The sequence below is a fragment of the Chiloscyllium plagiosum genome, unplaced genomic scaffold (assembly GCF_037043375.1).
Source record: "Chiloscyllium plagiosum isolate Xiang-an unplaced genomic scaffold, Cpla_swu_hap1 HiC_scaffold_9, whole genome shotgun sequence".
Lineage (NCBI taxonomy): Eukaryota > Metazoa > Chordata > Chondrichthyes > Orectolobiformes > Hemiscylliidae > Chiloscyllium > Chiloscyllium plagiosum.
The window spans coordinates 84,016,072-84,037,557 of record NW_028270147.1 but is presented as its reverse complement, the minus strand read 5'-3'; the positions used below and the strand labels follow the sequence as shown (position 1 = coordinate 84,037,557).

The 21,486-nt window shown below is 40.8% G+C and overlaps 1 protein-coding gene across 3 annotated transcripts in view; it reads left to right on the top strand.

The window, feature by feature from the left end:
• Nucleotides 1-20,580, top strand: part of tada1 (transcriptional adaptor 1) — a 75,312-nt gene extending 54,732 nt beyond the window's left edge. For all 3 annotated transcript variants that reach the window (XM_043699909.2, XM_043699907.2, XM_043699908.2), the window contains one exon: nt 16,994-20,580. In XM_043699909.2, coding sequence (XP_043555844.1) covers nt 16,994-17,143 — 150 coding nt within the window. In that variant the 3' untranslated portion in view covers nt 17,144-20,580. The remainder of the gene's footprint in view (nt 1-16,993) is intronic.
• Nucleotides 20,581-21,486: the final 906 nt, after the last annotated feature.

Below are 21,486 nucleotides of genomic sequence, written 5' to 3'. Positions count from 1 at the left end.
ATTACTTATGGAACCGTTGTAACCTCAGTTATGAATGGGCAACAAGCAGTCCGATTCCCCTTACTGGTGATACAAAGGCGAGGTCCCAAACGTTTGGGACTGGCTACAGAACATCTGCTTGGATTGGCAACATATCTTTAAAATGGATACTGGTGATCTATATGAAGCCATTGGGAAGTATGCTAAAGTGTTCCAAGATGGCCTTGGGAAGATGAAAGGCACCAGAGTCAAGCTCTATGTACCTGTAGACCAGAAACTTGCCACAAATATTTCAAGGCATGGCCAGATCCAGTGTGCCCTAGGCGCCAAAGTAGAGACTGAAGTGGAACATCTTGAGGAACTTGGTATCATATGCCCAGTGCAACTTGTTGAATGGACCAAGCGAGTAGTCCCAGTTGTAAAATCTGACAAATCGCACTGTCACAGTTGGGATTATAAGTTAATGGTGTGCAGAGCTTCCTCCTCAGACAGATACCTAATGCCATGCATAGAAGACTTGTATGCAAAGCTTAGAATTTTCCACACCTAACTCCAACTGGAGCTTGAGATAGTATCCAGGAAATACATCATGAGAAATAATCTCAAAATATTTGTCTGAGTACGTTTGTTTGCCTTTTGGTGTCCTTGGCTCGTGCCATCTTTCAAAAAGTAATGGGGAACACCCTCCAAGGAGTGCCTAGAATGGCAGCCTATCTCGGTGTATTAATGTCGAATATTACTGCAAAGGAACATGTGGAGAGTTTGGTGGAGGGCTCAGCGTGACTTTGAGGCTGGATCTGGCTAAGAAGGGAAAAGTGTGTGTTCCAGGTAAAGTAAAAAAAACATCACAACACCAGGCTATAGTCCAGTAGGCTTATTTGGAAACATTAGCTCTGAAAGCTAGTGCTTCCGAATAAATGTGTTGGATTATAACCTGGTGTTGTGATTTTTTTTTTACTTTGTCCACTCCAATCCAGCATCAGCACCTCCACATTATATTCCAGGTAAATGAGGTAATGTACCTTGGGTACAGGTTGGCAAGGATGGATTTCACCCTGTCGAACAGAATGTGAAGTACGTAAAAAGAACTCTGACTCTATGCTTTGCAATAGAGTTGAAGTTTTTTCCAGATCTTATAAATTACTGTGGGACATCCATACACAACATGACTACTCTGCAGGCATGCCTCCGTGTCCTGCTTAAAAAAAAGTAAGAAATTGTTTTGACAAATGCCACAAGAGAGAGCATTTGCAAATGTCAAATAACACCAATGACAATAACAAATATATTAACCCATTATGACCCCCAACACACTTCATTGTACCTGCATTATCTCCCACTATGCAACAGGGGTGGTATTATTGTACTGTTGGGACAATGCTACAGACTATCCAGTTGTGTACACATCATGAACCCTGGCAAAGGCAGAAAGGAACTATACCTAGATTGATCAAGGTACTTTGGCCACAGTATTCACAGTGAAAACGTTCCATCAGTGTGTGTATATCAGCATTTCACCAGAGTTACAGATCACTAACCTTTGCTGGGTCTCCAAAGAAAGACGAGGCAATTCCTCGCATTGCATCAGCCTGGTACAAGGCTGGGCACAGCAGTTCAATGCTTATAAATGTACCTTAGAACAACATCCAGAACAACATAAAGCCAATGCGGATGCCTTGAGCTGCTTGCCATTACCCACCAGCCAACTAGTATGTCCAAAGACGAATTTAGCATGGACTCTTTACCAATACCTGACAAGCAAATCCAGGCTTGTACTCAAAAGGACCCTCCTTGCTGAAGCTATGTCATATCATCCTACACAACAATGTCCTGCGGTTAAGTTGAAACTCTATCTCAAAAGTTGAGCATAGAAAATGGCATTATCTTGTGGGGAGTCCAGATAGCTGTCCTGTATCCAGTGACCAATACTTTAATAATTACGCAACAGCCATCCAGAAATATCCAAACTGAAATGCCTTTGAGCAATTATGTTTGGTGGCTTGGCATAGACACCGATATCAAAATCCTGATCAAGCAGTGCAGTAAAACCTGAAGGCCCCATCAGCAGCCTCATTGCACCCTTCAGAATGGCCACGGGGACCCTGGGAGTGAATACATGCAGATTTCCCAGGGCCGTTCATGGGCTCTGCATTTTTGATCATTATTCGTGTCCATTCAATCTAGACTGATGTGCAGCAAATGGCCTTTACTGTCACTTATAACTCTACAGAGGAACTCCATCAATCTTTTAGTACGTGCGATAAACCCACCGCCCCTGCCCCCCCCCCCCCAAAAAAAACTAGGCCTAGGAATGGGGCCAAGTGCAGAGCAATGCAAGAGGCATTGTCGTCAAGGGGAACCCTTGAATTTAGAAGGGGAAGGATGTGTAAATCCTACAAGGCCCATGGGGAATCAGTAATTAATCCCCTGGTGGTGCCAATTGAGTATGAGTTCCCTCGCTAACTGGCAGTGACCTGCCTAGTTTGAATTCATCACCTGAGCCTTTTATAAAGCAGACCCAAAGGACCCTTGTGGCACAATGGTAGTGCCCTACCTCTGAGGTGGAAAACCCAAGTTCATGTACCACCCACTTCAAGTATGGCTAGCATCCCCACGTAGGTCAATTTAAGAAAAAAAACTATAAAACCAGATCCGGGATGGATCTGCAAACTGTCCGTCCTAGGCTGCGACTGGCCTGTGTATGCCATGAGTCGAGGCTCTATTTTGGTGTTCACCAATAAACAGTGTTCCTTTCTAGTCAGGCTTTCTGAGTTATTACACTAGACTGCTGTATTCGCTGCTTATAGTATGGTCTCCTTTACTTTGGCAAGACAAAAAAATACTGGGTGACCGCTAGATACTGTGGAATACTTCAACTCAGTCCATAGAAGTGACCCTGACCTCCCAGTTGCTTGCCATTTCAATAAACCACCTTGGTCTCATGCTAACGTTTCTGTCATGGCACTTTTGCAATGTTGCAACAAAGCAAGTGTCAAGCTTGCACACCTCATTTTGCACTTGGGTACTTTACAGCCTTGAGATCTCAATATTGAATTTAGTAACTTCAGAAACCGATTCCTTATGTTTGTTTTCCGTTTTTCTACATTCTGTACATTCCCACAGCCTCGTCTTGTTTATGTACTTGGTCCAATAGAGAGGACCTATTTCCTTCCTTTCACACCTTAATTTACATCAATACTACATCACTTTTTCTCCACATTAACCATCAATGTACCTTTTGAACTAAGCCTCTGTCAAAAGTATAATGAAGCCCACAGTTTAACACCATTCAGTTCTGAAGAGACATTACTTCAGTCTTGAAATGTAACTCTGTCTCTGCACAGATCCTACCAGACCTTGTTAATATGTTGTTGAGTCTGAACATAAAAGTTCAGACAGTCTTTGACTGTAATTTATTAACATTTCCCAACAGTAGATGCTTCTGGGTGAGAGTGTCTTGGCATTAGTGATCGACTGTTTGGAACAATCAAGTCATTTTTGGCTGACAGATTTCCTGTATGAAAAAATCCAGGATCCAAAGCATTCGCTTAACAGACAAGACATCAAAAACAAATGAAATTTTTTCATGCGCACATTCTTCCACAAATGAGGTTTTACATTGCCAATGCTTTACATTGTGTCTTTGCAAGATCTCATGAAAATAATAGGTAATATTTTTATAAATTGGTGCTGGAACAGCACTGGTCTAGATTGTCTGACAAAAGTCTACCTCTTTGCCATAGCTATCACAATAACTTTAGTTCTTAAGATTCAGTTTTTCTTACAGGATATCGAATAAGAATGCAGTTTTGTACGTTGGAGAGCGACTGGAGCTTTTAAGCTGTGCATGCATGAGGCTAACACGACGTGGTATCAGAATTTTAACAACTTGCATTTATGGCACAGTCTTAATGCAAATAATCAACTCAAAGTGCAATCAAATGTGCACCGAAATGAATGAGAATCACCGGCCAGTGACTAAAAGACTTAAGAAACAAGTGAGATCAAAGGAAAGACTCGGAAGAGGGGTGTGTGGAGAGGTTTCTAATGAATTTCCAAAACTTGGGGACTAAAGAGGAGTCTGGCTTCAAATGGTCACCTGAATAGAAATCAGAAGAACCCAGAATTGTCTAGTTGATGTATGTTTGGATTAACAAAACCATAAAGTGAATTTAGATTTACAAAAAATGTTTAGTCTGCAGTATTACCTGAATAGGAACTGAGGTTGATTAATGATTGGGACCATGATCCACCAGACAGGATTGGCTGCAGGCACAGATGTACATGAGCTGAAGTTTATGGGGAATTGTAGGCTAATCAGGAGAGTGTTTGAAAAGCTGAACCTCGGCAAGAAAAGACATGTGGAAAGCTTTGAGCAAATGAATGGAGGTGGATGCAATGTTGGAGTAGACATAAATGGCACATTGAGAAACAGTCTATTTGGCTGATTGCATCCACAGCACACTTGATGCCGACCTTTTTTTACCCTGTACCCCTGCATATATTGTTCCATTTCAAATAATCACTGAATGCCTTTTTGAATGTCTTAAGTTGAACTTACTTTGATCACTTCCATACTGTACATCTCTGTGACTAGGATTCTATGACTTATCCAGGCAATGCACTCGTAGGGTAAAATGGCTTCTCTCTGTTTACTCTATTTCAAGTGCTCATGATTTTGAAATCTTCAGTTATCTATCATCATTTCCAGTTTGGAAAGGAGAAGGTCAATAGTCCAAACTACTCCAATTTGTTTTCATGATGAAGTTTCTCATCCCTAGAAGCATTCTTCTAAACTTGGTCTGTACTGTCCAATGTATTCACATCTATCCTGAAGTGTGGTGTTTAGAACTGTGCACAATATTGCAGCTGGGTTCTAACCAGTCACTTATGCAACTTCAGTATAATCACCTTGTTTTTGAACAAAGGAACAGGAGAAGACTTTCACCATTTGGTGAGACCATGGCTGATCTGAGGCCTTACTCTTTATAACTGCCTTTGCTTAACAGAAATTTATCTATCTCACGTTTAAAATTAGCAACTAATCCAGCATTCACTGTCATTTGTGGAAGAGTGTTTCAAATATCTACCATCCTTTGTATAGAGAAGTATTTCCCCTCATATCTCCTGAAGGGTCTGGCCCTATTTCTCAAACTCTGCACCTTAGTTCTAGAATTTTCTACCACTGGAAATTGTTTATTAATCCTACTTTTTCCTGTTGATATAGAGTCATACCGCACAGAAACAGATCCTTCGGTCTAATCGGTCCATGCCAACAATTACCCTAAACTAAGCTAGTCCTATCTATCTGCGCGTGGCACATATCCTTCCAAAGATTTCTTATTCATGTACTTATCTAAATGTCTTTTAAACATTGTAACTGTACCCGCATCTACCACTTCTTCTGGAAGTTCATTGTACATGCAAGTCACTCTCTGTGTAAAAAAAAAAATTGCCTCTCATGTCTTTTCAAAATCGTTTTCCTCTCTCCTTATAAATATGCCCCGACTTGAAGTCCCCCCGTGGAGAAACACACTTGCCATTCACCTAATCTATACCCCTCATGGTTTTATAAGGTCACCCCTCAATCTGCTCTGCTCCAGTGGAAAACGTCCCAGCCAATCCCTCCCCTCTTTATAATTCAAATCCTCCATTCCTGGTAACCTGCTGGTAAATCTCTTCTGAACCTTCCCTGGCTTAATGATATCCTTCCTATAACCAGAACTCGATACACTATCCTTGAAGAGGCCTCTTGAATACTTTATCAGATTACCCCTTAACCATCTAGATTCCAGAGAAGAAAAGTCTAATTTGTGTAATCTCTCCTCATAATCTACCCCTTGAAGTCCAAGTATCATTCTTGTGAACTTACATTGTACTCCCTCCAAAACCAATATATCCTTCCTAAAATGTGCCCAGATCTGCTCTCAGAACTCCAACTGGTGTCTAACCAGGGCTTTGTATAACTGCAGCATAACTTCTGTATCCTTGTACTCCACTCCTCTAGATATGAAGGCCAGCATCCAGTTAGCTTTCTTGATTATTTTCTGCACCTGTTTGTGACATTTTAAAGATCTATGCACCTGGACTCCCCAAATCTTTTTGGACGTCCACCATACTTACTTTCCTTCCTTCTAGAAAGTACCCTTTTCAGGTCCAAAATGGATAACTTAGCACTTGTTTTCATTGAACTCCAACTTCCACAATTTTGCCATTTACTTAGTCTATCAATATCCCCTTGTAATGTTATGCTATAATCTACCATGCCTACAAAGCTGTCTAATATTGTGCCATCTGAAAATTCGGATAAATTATTTTCTGTGCCATTATCCAATAGTTGAATAGTTGAGGCCCTAACACAGATACTGTGGGACATGACTGGTCACAGCCTGTCATTTTGAGTACCGACCCATTATCCTTAGTCTCTGTTGCCTGCCACTTAACTAATTTCACAGTCATGTCAGTAATTTTCCCCCCATTCTTTGGGCTTCTACCTCAGTTAACAGTTTCTTATGTGGGGTTTTATAAAATGCCTTCTGGAAGTTCATTTAAACAACACCTTTGGACATTCCCCTATACCTCTACCTCTTAAAACAAAATTCAATGTTTTTTTTAGGCATTATCTAACTGTCATGCATCCATGCTGGCTCTCCCTGTTTAACTGAAAATTTTCAAGGTGATCAGTTACCCCAGCTTGATTATAAATTCCACAATTTCCCTCCACAGATATTAGGCTAACTGAGCCGTGATTCCTTGTCTGTCTTCTTTTTCTTCATTAAAAAGTGGAGCGATTGTAAAATTTTTCAATCCGGAGGGACAACTGTGTCTTGGAAATTCTGAAAGATTATAGTTAGGGTGTCGACAATGTGCACCCTTACTTCCTTTCACACACTCTGATGGTACCCATCAGTTCCCAGGCATTTTGTCACATTTTAATTACATTAATTTACTCATTTACTTCTGTTAAATTTATTCAGTCCCTGTTATTGATTTACTGTGAATTTCCTTGGGTCATCGGGCAAGGTATTCTCCTTTTCTGTGGTAAATACTGAGACAAAGTAATTATTCAACATGTCTGCCATTTCCCCATAGTCATTGATAATAACATCACTTTAAGTCTTTACTGGGCCAACATGGCTCCTGACCACCCACTTTCCTTTTATGTAGTCATTCTTTTTTCATTTTGAATTTGATGTCCCTGGCAAGTTTTTTTTTTTCATAATCTTTTATTGGCCTTTGTATCTTTTCCATACAGCAGGATCTGTGCTGTTTTTTGCTGTTTTGTAAGTCCTTCCTTTTAATTTTATGCTGTCCCTGATCTATTTAGTAGTTCATGGCTTCTTTTTGACTGAGAAGTGGAACCTTTCTGTCTCAGCAGAATAAACCATTTTGGACCGTGTTAACTACAATACATCACCTGATCCTGCATCTCTAAGTTGTTTAATTAGTTTTTAATTTGTATTTTTCAATTTCCACGGGTCTTTAGTTTTTAATCTGTAAAATATTTCTCCAGTTTACCTTAATCTGAGAGCAGTTTGGAATAGGTATTCAAATTAACAACTACTTAGCAATCAACGAACTTGTAGCTTTTCCTGTTTTTCTTTCTCTGTTTCTGATCCCAGAATCTCCTGTCCTGCTGGCTTATGTTTCCCCTTATCCCCCAAATTTCCTAAGACCTTACTTTGATATTAAAGAGCAGGTGTACTCACCAATGAAAGAAAATGTGGGACTGATCAGCTCCTCCTTCTTTCATCTAACTTCCTGTTTCACTAAGCCCCAGTTGCACACTAATGCAACACAATAAGCACTGCAGTACAGACAAGGTACTCTATACCCTTTTTAATAATAGGATACGCATATTTTTTTCTCCTGTCATCTTTAACGACTTATGAACATTTGCATCCAGCTCGCTTTCCTCCTGCACTTTAGAATGCATCTCTTGGTCGGAGGGTGTGGTCTTTGAATGCATCTCTTGTCTGTTCATGTTCTTCTCCCCAAAATGAATCTCTTTGCACTTCTATCTTATGGTGGAGTGGATGATTGTTCAGAAGCTCCACTCTAGGTTGAATAAGATAGTGAAGTTTTGAATGAAGCAGAAAGACTTAGTGCCAAAAGAATGGGGTTGTTGAAAAGGACCAAAGGAAAGTTTGCTCTTCCTAGTGTTTCAGTGGAGGTGATCATGTCTCGTCTTAAACTCAGTTTAGATTTTCAGATTAATGGTACAGAGGAGATGTCGAAATGGTTATTGTGTTCAAGTTCAGTACAACAGTGACTGTTTCAGCAACACCTGTGAAGTGCTTTGGAACAACAGCTGATGAGATTGTAGGTTCAAACATAAATCGCAAGGACAAGAAGATGACATCTCAGGGCTATGGCACATAAAAACGTAGAACTATGGAACATTCTAGATAAACCCAAATAGAGTTTTCAAATCAAAGGCTATATCACTGATTATATTAGAGTGCAATTAGTCCAGAGGCCTAGATTAATGATCTTTCCTAAATTCAGGGGAAGGCTAGAAGTTTAAATGTTGTTTTGTATTCGATTGATTTAATTAACTAGTATGGTGACTATGAAGCTACCAGATTGTTTAAAAATTTCCATCAGGTTCACTGATGTCTTTTTTGGAAACACTTCTGCTGTCCTAGCCATTATGTGATTCCAGATCCATTGCAAGCTGCTTAATATATAGTGGGCGGCACGGTGGCACAGTGGTTAGCACTGCTGCCTCACAGCGCCAGAGACCCGGGTTCTTTTCCCGCCTCAGGCAACTGACTGTGGAGTTTGCACGTTCTCCCTGTGTCTGCGTGGGTTTCCTCCGGGTGCTCCGGTTTCCTCCCGCAGTCCAAAGATGTGCAGGTCAGGTGAATTGGCCATGCTAAATTGCCCGTAGAGTTAGGTAAGGGGTAAATGTGGGGGTATGGGTGGGTTGTGCTTCGGCGGGGCGGTGTGGACTTGTTGGGCCGAAGGGCCTGTTTCCACACTGTAATGCAATCTAATCTAATCTAAAGTAATCTAATCTAATCTAATATATCTGCCATGTGACATAGCCTAGTAAGATGCACTGTGGAATCAACCTGCTCTGAAACTGAATGGATAAGAGTAAGATCATAAGGTAGGCTGGCATTGATCTAGATGCTGGTTATGGCAAATAAATGTAGCCTGGTCCCTCTTGCTAATGTCTAGGACCTGTGAGAGACATGTGACACAGACAACTCAAATGCAATCTGATATAATCATGCTGTTAGAGTGTACATTTTTAACCTTCATTTCAGACATCTGAGACATTTGAGAGATTGAACAGTTTAGACTGATAATCTCTGAAATGTAGAAGAATGAGGGGAGATCAAATTGAGGTGTTCAAAATGATAAAATAGATGTGGAGCAACTGCTTCTTGTGGGCATTCTAGGACCAGAGGTTATAGTCTTAGGATAAGGGGTAGCAAAGTTAAAACAGAGTTGAGGAGAAACTAATTTTCCCAGAGGGTTGTGAATCTGTGGAATTCACTACCCCCAAAACCCGGCAAATGCTGGAACAGTGAGTAAATTTAAAGAGGAATTAGACAGATTTTTAATTGGTAATGGGTTAAAAGGATTTGGAGAGAAGACAGGAAAATGGGGGTGAGGAGCATATAAGCCATGATTGAATGGCAGAGCAGGCCCCATAGGCCGAATGGCCTAATTGTGCCCCTATATCTTATGAACATCTCCAACCTTGACTGTGTTCTGGTATGGCCACTCTAGCTGGTCAGAGGGTGTGGTCTTTGAAGCATTCAGCATTGACTACGTGGACCCCATGAAGTTTCATGAGATCAAGCTATATGTGGGTAACAAAACCTTTTGCCAATTAGTACCACAGTCTCACTGAGTTGATGGATACATAATCATTGATGTCAAACACCATTTGAAAGAACCACTAAATGACTAACATTAACATGAATTCAGCATGTATTCTAGTGGGTGACTTATTACTAAGCAAAGCTCAGTATCACTACTATTAACTCCCAAAGCACAATGCTGACAGAGTTGCCTTGTAGCAGGTGGTAAGACAACCCGTCCTTTCCAGTCTTATCTGTCACAGGTCTGTCAATCTATTATAGTTCTTCACACTAACTATACCTCATGCTGTGTTGTGTTCCACTACTACCTAATTTCTTATGGCCTTTTCCTTATCTCCGAGGGACAATTCATGAGTGGGTTGGAGCAGTCACCTCTTGGCTGTGAGCAACTTGACATCATCCAGAATAAAGAAACCAACATAATTGGCATATCTTTCATCATTGGGTGCACTGTGGCAGTAATGTGTGTCATTTTCAAGAAACTGTGTAAACTCTCCAAGCCTCCTTCAGCAGCACCTTCCAATCTTGTGAACTATTACTTTGAAGAACACCATCTCCAAGTTAGCATCCTAGCTTGGAACCCTAATGATGTTGCTTCATTATTGGGTCAGAATCCTGGAGCTTCCTATTTAACTCCATCATGGGTGTAGTTACATCACATATTGTAGTGGTTTATCACCATCTTTCCAAGGGTAGATGCGGCAATGGAAGCACTGTTGCCCAGCCCTAATAATTAATTAATCAAAACCAAAAGAAGATATAATTATTAGCATGACTCTGAGAGTGATGTGCATTGTTTGATATTGTGTTGTGCAAAATGCCTCCTCTAGTGTAAGTTGCTGTATGCCCTGAGATACTGCGAACTCGCATGAGGGATATGGAAATATTAGGTCAATTAAAGATGTTTTGTGCTTCGAAGGGAACTGAAATAATCAAAGACTCACTAATCTACGTCTATGTACTTATAAGCACATGATAATTTGATGGGTAATATGTTAGAGTTGAACTACGGTGCTCGGAGCTGTTTTCTACAGCTGGAAACGGGAAGAAAAAAACCTCGCTTTGGGTGGTCGAATTTCAAACAATTTATCATTTACAAGAATAATCGGGATGGAAATCAGATTTTGTTTATGCCAAAAAAGTGGTTCCACAAGAGTATGTATCATCAGTAACCATAGTATTACTCCTGCCACCTACTAACACTTTCTGTAAGAGTTAAAAATCACACAACACCAGGTTATAGTCCAACAGGTTTAATTGGAAGCACACTAGCTTTCGGAGCGACGCTTCTTCATAGGTGATAGTGGAGGGCTCGATCGTAACACAGAATTTATAGCAAACATTTAGTGTGATGTAACTGAAATTATACATTGAAAAGTTGATTGTCTGTTAAGCCTTTCATCTGTTAGAATACAGTGATAGTTTCACTTCTTTCATGTGTAAATCACAAAAACCTTTTTTTAAAAAGTTGCATTCTCGGGTTAGCTGTTAACAATGGTGATAGCTAGACAATATGTTGAAGGTGTTAGCCCCCTGTGTTCTCTGTCTATGCCATGATGTTTAGATTGATTCTAATCTAAATAGTGAGATAACGGAGTTTTACATAAATTCATGCAGTTTTTGAGCTCAGAGTTCTTTCTGTAAGAGCTTTACCTCTTTGAGGGAAGCTGGTCTGTTGACCATTTTGTTGATGTGTCTCAACTAAATAAGCTGTATTGGATCCAAATTCATTATTATCCCATAAGAGTTACCAATGTTCCAGAATGCCTAGTAGTTTTGCTGGAGGCGCCTTGTATAAAGTAATATGAATTCAAAAATCTGACATTATCGGTTTTATTTTCAAAGTAAATTGGCATCATTTCAGAGAATTTCAGCTGTCTCATCAGTGATGATGATTTGTCAAGTCTGTTCAGTTTAAATACAAAAAATGAGTAATTTGATTTATAAAAAACCATACAATAGGACCAGGCCCTTCGGCCCACCAAGTCTGTGCTGATTCCTAGTCCTTGTTTAGACATGCTACTTATTGCCCATATCCAGTTTCTATCCCTCTGTTCACTTCCCCTTCATGTGTCTGTTGAGATACACCTTAAATGTTGCTAACATGTCTGCTTCCACCACCCCCACTAGCAGAGTGCTCCAGGCAACATATCACCCTCTATGTGAAAAATGTTGCCTGCACTTCTGTCTGAAATTTTCCTCCTCTCACCTTGAATCTATGTTTTCTTAGAGTTGACCTTTCCACCCTGGGGGGAAAAAAAACCCTGACCAGCAGCCCTATCTATGCTTGTCATAATTCTGTAGACCTCTGTTGGCTCACCCCTCAGCCTTTGTCTTTCCAGTGAAAACAATTAAGTTTATGCAACCTCTCCTCATAACTAAAACCCTCCAGACCAGGCAACATTCTGGTAAACCTTCTCTGCACACTGACCAAAATATCTATGTCCTTCTGGTAATGTGTCGACCAGAACTGCGTGCAATATTCCAAATGTGGCCTAACTAAAGTTTTATACAGCTGTTACATAACTTGCCAACATTTTTATTCAATGCCCTGGCTGATGGAGGCAAGTGCGCTGTATACCTTCTTGATTACCTTATCCATCTGTCTTGCCACTTCCAGGAATCTGTGGACCTGTGCGCTGAGATCCCTCAGTATGTCAGTGCAGTTGTGTAGTGTCTCGGAAACATTGGAATACCATATTTGTGGTTGAGAACTGCACCTGGCAGAATGACATATTGGTTTTGAAAAAAAGTGCAGCAAATATTTACCAAAATGTTTCTTGAATTTAGAGAATTCAGTTTGAAAGAGATGCTGTGTAAGCCTAGCTTGAGTTCTATTGAGTATAAAAATGTTTAGGGGAGATCTGATCAAAGTCATTAAGATGTTAAAGCATTCGATGATGTCAATATGGAGAAACTGCGGGTAAACAGCTGTGAACTGTTGCATATAACTCAACTAGTTAAAACTCTAGGAGAGAGTGAGAACTGCAGATGCTGAAAAGTCAGGGTTGAAAAGGGTGGTGCTGGAAATGTACAGCAGGTCAGGCAGCATCGGAGGAGCAGGAGAGTTGACATTTCGGGCATAACCCCATCATCAGGAATGTTGGGGGTGGGGAAGGGAGCTGAGAGATAAAGAGGAGGGTGGGGTAGGATTTGGAGGAAGGTAGCTGGAAAGGTGTTAGGTAGATGAGAGATGGGATAGAAGGTTGGGGGAGTGGCTGATGGTGATAGGTTGGAGTGGAGCGTGGAGCAGATAGGTGGGTAGAAAGATGGACAGGTAGGACAGTTCAAGAAGGCAATGCTGAGTTGGAGTGTTGGATCTTGGGCTAAGGTGGGGGAAAGGGTGATGAGGAAACTGGTGAAATTGACATTGATGCCGTGTGGGTCGAGGGTCCCAAAGGCAGAGGGTGAGGTGTTCTTCCTACAAGCATCCGGTGGCTAGGATTTGGCAGTGGAGGAGGCCCAGGACTTGCATGTTTTTGGTGGAGTGAGAGGGGGAGTTGAAGTGGTCGGCCACAGGATGGTGTGTGAGACCTGGAGATGTTCCCTGTAACACTCTGCGAGTTGGTGTCCTGTCTTCCCTGTGTGGAGGAGACCACATCGAGAGCAATGGACATTGTAGATGAAGTGGGTGGAAGTGCAGGAAAATGTCTGCCGGATGTGAAAAGATCCTTTAGGGCCTTTGATGGAGGTGAGATGGGAGGCATGGGTGCAGGATGTACACCTCTTGCAGCAGCAAGGGACGGTGCCGGGTGTGGAGGGTAGGTTGGTGGGGGGGCATGAACCTAATGTGAAAGTCATGGAGGGAATGGTCTCTGCGGAACATAGATGGTGGTGGGGAGAGTAGGAAAGGATGTGAAGCGCTTCTGTGTTTTTTCCTCCTGCATTTATAGTGGTTTGTCTCTGCCGCTTCCGGTTGTCAGTTTCAGCTGTCCGCTGCAGTGGCCAGTATATTGGGTCCAGGTCGATGTGTTTGTTCATAGAATCTGTGGATGAGTGCCATGCTTCTAGGAATTCCCTGGCTGTTCTCTGTTTGGCTTGTCCAATAATAGTAGTGTTGTCCCAGTTGAATTCATGTTGCCTGTCATCTGCGTTTGTGGCTACTAAGGATAGCTGGTCGTGTCATTTCGTGGCTAGTTGGTGTTCATGGATACGGATCGTTAGCTGTCTTCCTGTTTGTCCTATGTAGTGTTATGTTCAGTCCTTGCATGGGATTTTGTACACTACGTTGGTGACAAGCCAAACAGAGAACAGCAAGAGAATTCCTAGAGGCATGGCACTCATCCACAGATTCTATCAACAAACACATCGACCTGAACCCAATATACCGGCCACTGCAGCAGACAGCTGGAACTGACAACCGGAAGCAGTAGAGACAAACCACTATAAATGCCAGAGGAAACAGCACAGAAGCGCTTCACAGGAGGCTCCCAAGCACTGAGGATGTCACCTAGACAGGGGCCAAAAAGTCTGCAACATCAATTCCCAGCGGTGAACAGAACCCCAACAGCAAATATGACGGTGGATTTGAGAGTAAGGAATTGTGTTTTTACAGAAGAGTGGGTGGGAGGAGGTGTAGTCCAGCTAGCTGTGCAAGCCGGTGGGTTGAAATAGATGTCCGTTTTGAGTCAGGAGACTGAGGGGTCCAGGAACAGGAGAGAGGTGTCTGAGATGGTCCAGATGAATGTAACGTCGGGGTGGAAGGTGTTAGTGAAGTTGATGAACTGTTCACCCTCCTCGTGGGAGCAGGAGGTGGCACCAATACAGTCATCAATGTTGCTGAGGAAAAGGTGATGGATAGTGCTGGAGTAGCTGTGGAAGATGGTCTGTTCGACATATCGTGCAAAGAGTCAGGTATTGCTGGGGCCCATACGGGTGTCCATAGTTACCCCTTTGGTCCAAAGGAAGTGAGAGGATTTGAAGGAGAACTTGCTGAGGGTGAGAGTCAGTTCTGGCAATTGAATGAGTGTGTTGGTGAAGGAGTATTGGTTGTGCCGCCAGGGAAACTAAGGTCATGAAGAAGGTGGAGGGAGTGGACTGTGTCCCAAATGTACATGAGATTCCCTGGACTGGGATTGGGGCAGGATAGTGTTGAGATAAGTTTGGTGCGATGGGAGCAGGCAGAGACAATAGGTCAACTGGGGCAGTCAGGTTTGTGGATTTTAGGTAAGAGGTAGAACTGGGCGGTGTGTGTTGTGGAACTGAGAGGTTTGAGGCTGTGGATGGGAGATCCCCTTCCAAACCCCCCACCCTCAGCTGAAACAGACAGATCAAATAACCATCGATATTATGAGTGGAAACTTGAAAAAAACTGAGGAAATAGAACCAGTCCTCCGAATTTGATGGAGAGATTTTTTTTAATTTCTCAAGTTTTTTTTAATGCTCTGAGCTTTTCCTTCAAGGTGTTTCATTTGTTCACAGGAGGCAGAGTGTGTCTAGTCTACAAATTATAAAGTCTCTGTCATATTGGTTAAAAACAACGTACAGCAACTTGTAGATGGAAACAACTTGCTTTGGTTTTAGATATTCTGCTGGAGAGAGAGGCACACAACCTCCCATTCCAGAGGCCAAGGGCTTATCACTATTGCTCATACCCACACGTTGTTTAGCTAGCCAATCGGAGAGTTACATAACTAGGAGCAGAGTAGGCAGTTCAGCTGTTGGAGTATGCTCCATCAGTCAGTACAGTCGTAAATGATTTCATCTCGTTCCCAACACCACATTCTGCCCGGTCTCCATAATCATTCAATCCATTACTAATTAAAAATATGTTTATTGCCTCATATTTAGATTAGATTAGATTTCCTACAGTGTGGAAACAGGCCCTTCGGCCTAACAAGTCCACACCGACCCTCTGAAGAGAAACCCACCCCCTCTGACTAATGCACCTAACACTACGGGCAATTTAACATGGTCAGTTCACCTGACCTGCACATCTTTGGACTGTGGGAGGAAACTGGAGCACCTGGAGGAAACCCACGCACACACTGGGAGAATCTGCAAACTCCACACAGACAGCCACCCGAGGCTGGAATTGAATCTGGGACCTTGGTGCTGTGAGGCAGCAGTGCTAACTACTGAGCAACCGTGCCACCCCACTTTATCCCAGTATCCATTGCATTCTGGGGTAGTAAATTCCACCAAATCATGACCCTTTGAGTGAAGTAATTTCTCTTCATCTATGATTTGAATCTGCTGCCCTGTCATCAAGTTAATAACCTTTGGCATTCACAAGTTATCACAATTCTACAAACCCACCAGCAACCTGATGCCAGTCGAATCTCACTTTGCACACTCCCCCCTGTCTCCTCTTGTACCTTCCCCCACTGCTTGCAAAAGCACAGCATAATCATGACCCAAAATGAGTTTGTCACTTGCTTTCTAAAAGCATAACAATTCCTTCCTCAGCCCTTTGTTGTAAAATAAATCTTTTCTCAATTCGTAATCAAAAATATAATAAAGTGAAAAGATATTAAGGTAATTCAAGACTGAGACTTGATATGTTTTTGTTGGGTGTGGGCATTGTGGAATCTGGACCAAAGACAATTTATTGAAGTTGAGGTGCAGCAGATTAGCCATGGTCAGATGATGAAGCAGATCCAAAGACTGAATGGCCTAATCCTGTTTCTATCTTCCTATCATTCTTTTCCTACTTTTGTTATCATAAACACTGAATATGATGATCTTGTCGCACAGTGGACTGTCCCAGTCTCTGTATCAGGAAGTCTAGTTTCAAGTTCCTGTCCTGCATGTGTGTCATCACATGTCCAAACAGATTGATTTTAAAAAGATTTAATAGCTTAATATAATAGTCATAAGCATATAGCTATATTTACCTGATGGAAATGGGTATTATTAGGTCAATGGTGGGGAACTAACTGGGTGGATGGGTATTACTGTCCTTGACTCTTAAGAGACAGACATAGATAAAAGTTTAATTAATCTGCAGATAATATTAAGAGGAGGCCCAGATAATTACTGCTGGTTCTGTAAGAATCATGTTTTGCATCTTGGTTGTTCACCTTTTTAAAGTTTTTGAAGCTAGTTCTTAGACACAGCATGGAAATATGTAGAGTTATTACATATAATGTTACAAACTCTGTTCAAAATTTGAAATATTCTAATGTATCTGTCACTTATTTCCTTTTGTGTTTATTGTATGTTTTTCTTTGCAGGTGCACAGAGAAGTGATTCCTGCCCACACAGTCTATGCCTTGAATATTGAAAGGATACTAGCAAGACTTTGGCATCCTAGTCATGAGGAGTTGGAGCAAGATAAGATTCACCGTCAGAGGCTAGCTATCAAAGAGGGACTTGTTTATTGACTGATTTGGGCCAAATGCTAGCGGTCAGAGCATATTTTGTCTCCACTGCGAATGAATGCAATAATCATTGCATTAAGCCTGATTTCTCCTCAACCTTCATTCTATTATCTGTCAATGCTGAGCAGAGTCTGGAATATTGAGAAGTCTGAAACAAACACACATCTGGCAGCATCTGAGAGATAGAAACAGAGTTAATGTATTGCGTCCAGTCTGACTCTTTCCTGCTGAGTTTCTCCAACATTTTCTGTTTGCTTCCGGTTTCCAGCATACACAGTATTTTGCTTTTGTTATGGTGAGGAGTCGCATTGGCAATATGTCATGAACTGCGCAAATTGAAACAATTTTGTTAAAAATCTTCATACTTCTCATAGAAATTGGTTTGTGTCTCATCAATTAAGGTATGCACATTGCAAACATCAAAAGCCAGTTTAAATATCTTCCAGTTTCAAAATGTACTGCCTTGAAGTTAGTGAGTGTGATATTCATGTACAGATATCCTGAAATATTTGCTATTACATCAGAAGTTATAATGCATCTAAAATAAACTGGCTTATGTTATTCCTCTGGTAAAGTACAGGATGGAATTACAAACAGAATCGTTTGAGACAGGGTTTGTACTGAATATTCCTCATCATTGTTTGAAGGCTTGCATGGTTTGTCCATTTTGTCTAGTACCTGTCTACAGATGAAACCTTGGTAGTAAGTTTCAGATTCTTCTTTGTCTTTGGTAGTTTTTCATAAACACAACTGAATTTTAGATATCTCATTCAATAGGTAGAATGGTTTGAGATTTAAGATTGCCAACACAGTATAATGACACTGAGAATTTTATTTTTGTACAATAAATTGACAGCAGTTGATCAGTATTCAGGCTATTGCCTTTTCTTGTATACACTAGTGTGTTTTTTTAACTTTTGTAGTCTGTGCAAAATCGCAACTATTCATTCATTAAAATGTAAACGTATCAAAACAAGACATCCTTAAGTGATGTTGTAAAACTTTCAAACTTTCTTCTTTGAATTTGAAGTGCATCACCATAAGAAGTAACTTATGTGAAAATGATTTAGTCTACAAAGCTTATCCAAGATACATGCAGTTTAGATCCAAGACACACACAGTTTAGATCCTTCAAATCTTTTTTGCTTTGAGTGCACTTTCTGATGATTTGATGTAATAGTGAAGCATAAAGAGTCAATTACTAAATTAATTTGTGGTTTGAAATTGCTTCCAGACATTTTCTAAAATATAGCTGCTTCCATCCTGTTTATTCACTTCCTGGTGTAATAGCTTCAATTTTTCAAGTTGCTTTGAGTTATGGGTAATGAATTCTGCTCCCTTAGTCAAATGTATATTGCTCTTTCTTAAACGTCCTCTTATATACTATACATTTTATTGCTTCACAAATGTTGGAATGGTTGTCTATTATTTAGCAAATGCTTTAATATTTGGTATTAACCTTTGGACTGACAGTTATTAGTTATTCTAATACAACTTGTCAGGTTATGGCACTGAGAAGAACATTTTGATTTTTGCCAAGTTCATTGAGACCATTCTTTTCTTTTCTTTTGATTATGCCATTCTTGGATCTTCAATCTTGACAAACTTATTGGACTCTTTTCCCCTTCTGTTGGGTACTTGGCCACTCCTGATCTCAAACCTAATGTGAGAGTACGCTTCAGCTTTCCTAGTCTCATGAATTATTCTTACCTTAAATCCTCCCTAGGTGAGTCCATAGTTACCACGTTTGTCTTCTCCAAAGGGCCCATCAAGGCACCAGTCTCTCCGTATCTCCTCCTGGAAAGCTTTTCAGCCACAAGCAAGGCATTTGCTATCCATGTCCCCACTTTGGATGCTTGCATTTTACATCCCGACTTTGACTTCATGTTCTCTACTATTTTCCAACCCCGCTTGCTTCTTTGTTAATTCTGAAAAATGTGGAGCATCAAGTGACCATGAAAAGGTGCTTCCTTAACAAGATGGTAAAATTGGGCATCTGCTGCATTTGGCAATTTGGTGCAGAGAAGGGCATTTTTAAAAAAAAATACTTCCATAGGGTTTGGGCATTTGTTGCCCATCTCTCATTTCCTTCAACTATTAGGCAATTTTAGTGACAACCACATTGCTGAGTGTCTGGTTTCACGTATAGGCCAGACCATCTAGGGACAGTAGTGAGCATTATGAGTTTTTAAGGCAATTGATGACAATTGTCACAGTCATCATTAGTGCAACTAGTTTTATATTCAAGATTTATTAATTAATTAAGTTTTATCAACTGCCAGGATAAGCATTAATTTGAGCCTCTGAACGTTATTCCAATGACATTACTGTACATCATCATTTAATCCATAGGTGCTGCTTTTAATAGCTTATTTTACCTCATGAGTATTCTCATTTGTCTTTAAGCTGGGAGTGTCTCTAAACAAGGAGACAGGCTATTTGGTATTGTGTGATAATTCAAAGGGCTATGAATCTGGAATTCTCCATCTGAGAAAGCTTTGAATCCTTAGTTGGTGAGTATCTTCAAATTAGAGGTTGTTAGATTTTTAGGAATGAGAATATTGAGGGAGACAGGCATATGCAGAAAGGTGGAGTTGAGGTAGAAAATGAGAAATGAATGTGTTGCTGTGAAGCAGTCTCAAAAGGCCAAATGGTCTACTCCAGCTCCTATTTCTTATGAGAAAAATTCTTTCCACCAATTACCTGCAGTTGCATTTTCTAAATTATGTTAGACGGATATTTTATGACCAACCCATCCTCCAAACTATATAAAAAATTGAGAATGTCAAATAACTTTTCTGAACTTGGAATGATGATTCACAGTTTGTGCACAAAATGTTTGTTGCGTCCCTTTCAGTAAACTTCTACGTCCTTTGAATTCATGCCACGTATAACAAAATGCCTCGTGAGAGGTCAACTCAGATGCAACTTTCCTCCATGTGGAAGAAATTCGTGAGAAGATGATTCTTGCATTCTACATCTCTCAGCAGTACCGTCTGAAGAGGCAGTGGCAGTAAATTCACAAATAACTTTCAAAAGGAAGATGATCTCCTACTCAATTGAAAAGTTTACAGTGCTTTGGCCCAGGAGTGGGGAGTAGCTTTCTCGCAGCCTTCTTTTGTGCTCAGTGATTACCTGTTACATTTTCTGTCATTTTCCTTTGACACTGCATGTTGTTCTCGCTATCTCTAGTACTGCACTCTTGAGAGTGTATTGCACCCTGTAACCAAGCATAACTAATTTGACCACAACTTCTGGATGAGATTAGTAACAGATTAATCTTTTTGGAATTGCGTATTATTCTTTTGGATATTATACAACTTGAGAAAATCTTTTTGCCATAGAGTCTAAATTATCAAATAAAACAATGTCAGAATCATCGAATGAAAATAAGGTTGTTAGAGCAAAGGATTCTCTAAATGTTATAAATGTTCAAATTGCATTGAGTATCTTCTTTAGATTGAGAGGTTTGTTATTTGATTGAAATGAAAGGCATCTGAACTGCAACTTGCTTAAGGCTGAATGGTGAAAGAGTTCAGAGTTACTACATAGCTGGAATTAATTTCTCTTTAACTTGCCTCAGCTGTTTGGATCACATCACAGGTGTGTGTGTAATCTGTTTTCAGGGTTAAAAGTTAGACTCACAGCGGTGATGTAACCACTGTTGGGTTGTCACTAAAATAAAATCTGCTTTGTTAATGCCCTTTGAGAGAAATTTGCCATCCGTACCTGGACTGGCCTGCGTGTGTCTCAGAAACCCTTCAGAAATGAGTTTGACTATTGGCTGTTGTCTGGGCAATTCGAGATTGGACTAGCCAGCAAAACTCTCATTCCATGAGCAAATTAAAAGGAAAATCGTCTGTATGGCGAGAGGGAGAGCTGTGTTTTGCATGGGGTGGGCCCTTAAAAGGGAAATGTGTGGACCATTCAGCCTTTCAAACCTGTTCCACCATTCATTATGATCATCACTAATCATCCAACTCAATAACCTGCTTCTGTTTTATGCCCCATATCCTTTGCTTCCTTTAGGTCCAGGTGCTATATTAAACTTGAAACCGTGCAATGTTTTGGCATTGACTGCTTTCTGTGGTCGTGAATTCCACAGGCTCACCACTGTGAATGTAGAAATTCCTGCTCATCTCAGTCTTAATTGTCCGTAGACTGTGATCCCAGGTTCTGGACTTGCCTGCCATTGCTTATAATCCTATATCTGCCCTGTCCAGTGCTGCTATAAATTTATAGGTTTCCATGAGATTTCCCCTCATTCTTCTGCACTCCAGTGAATATAACCCAAACCAATTCAACCTCTCAAACATCAGTACTCATCATTCCCAGGAGGGCAAGGC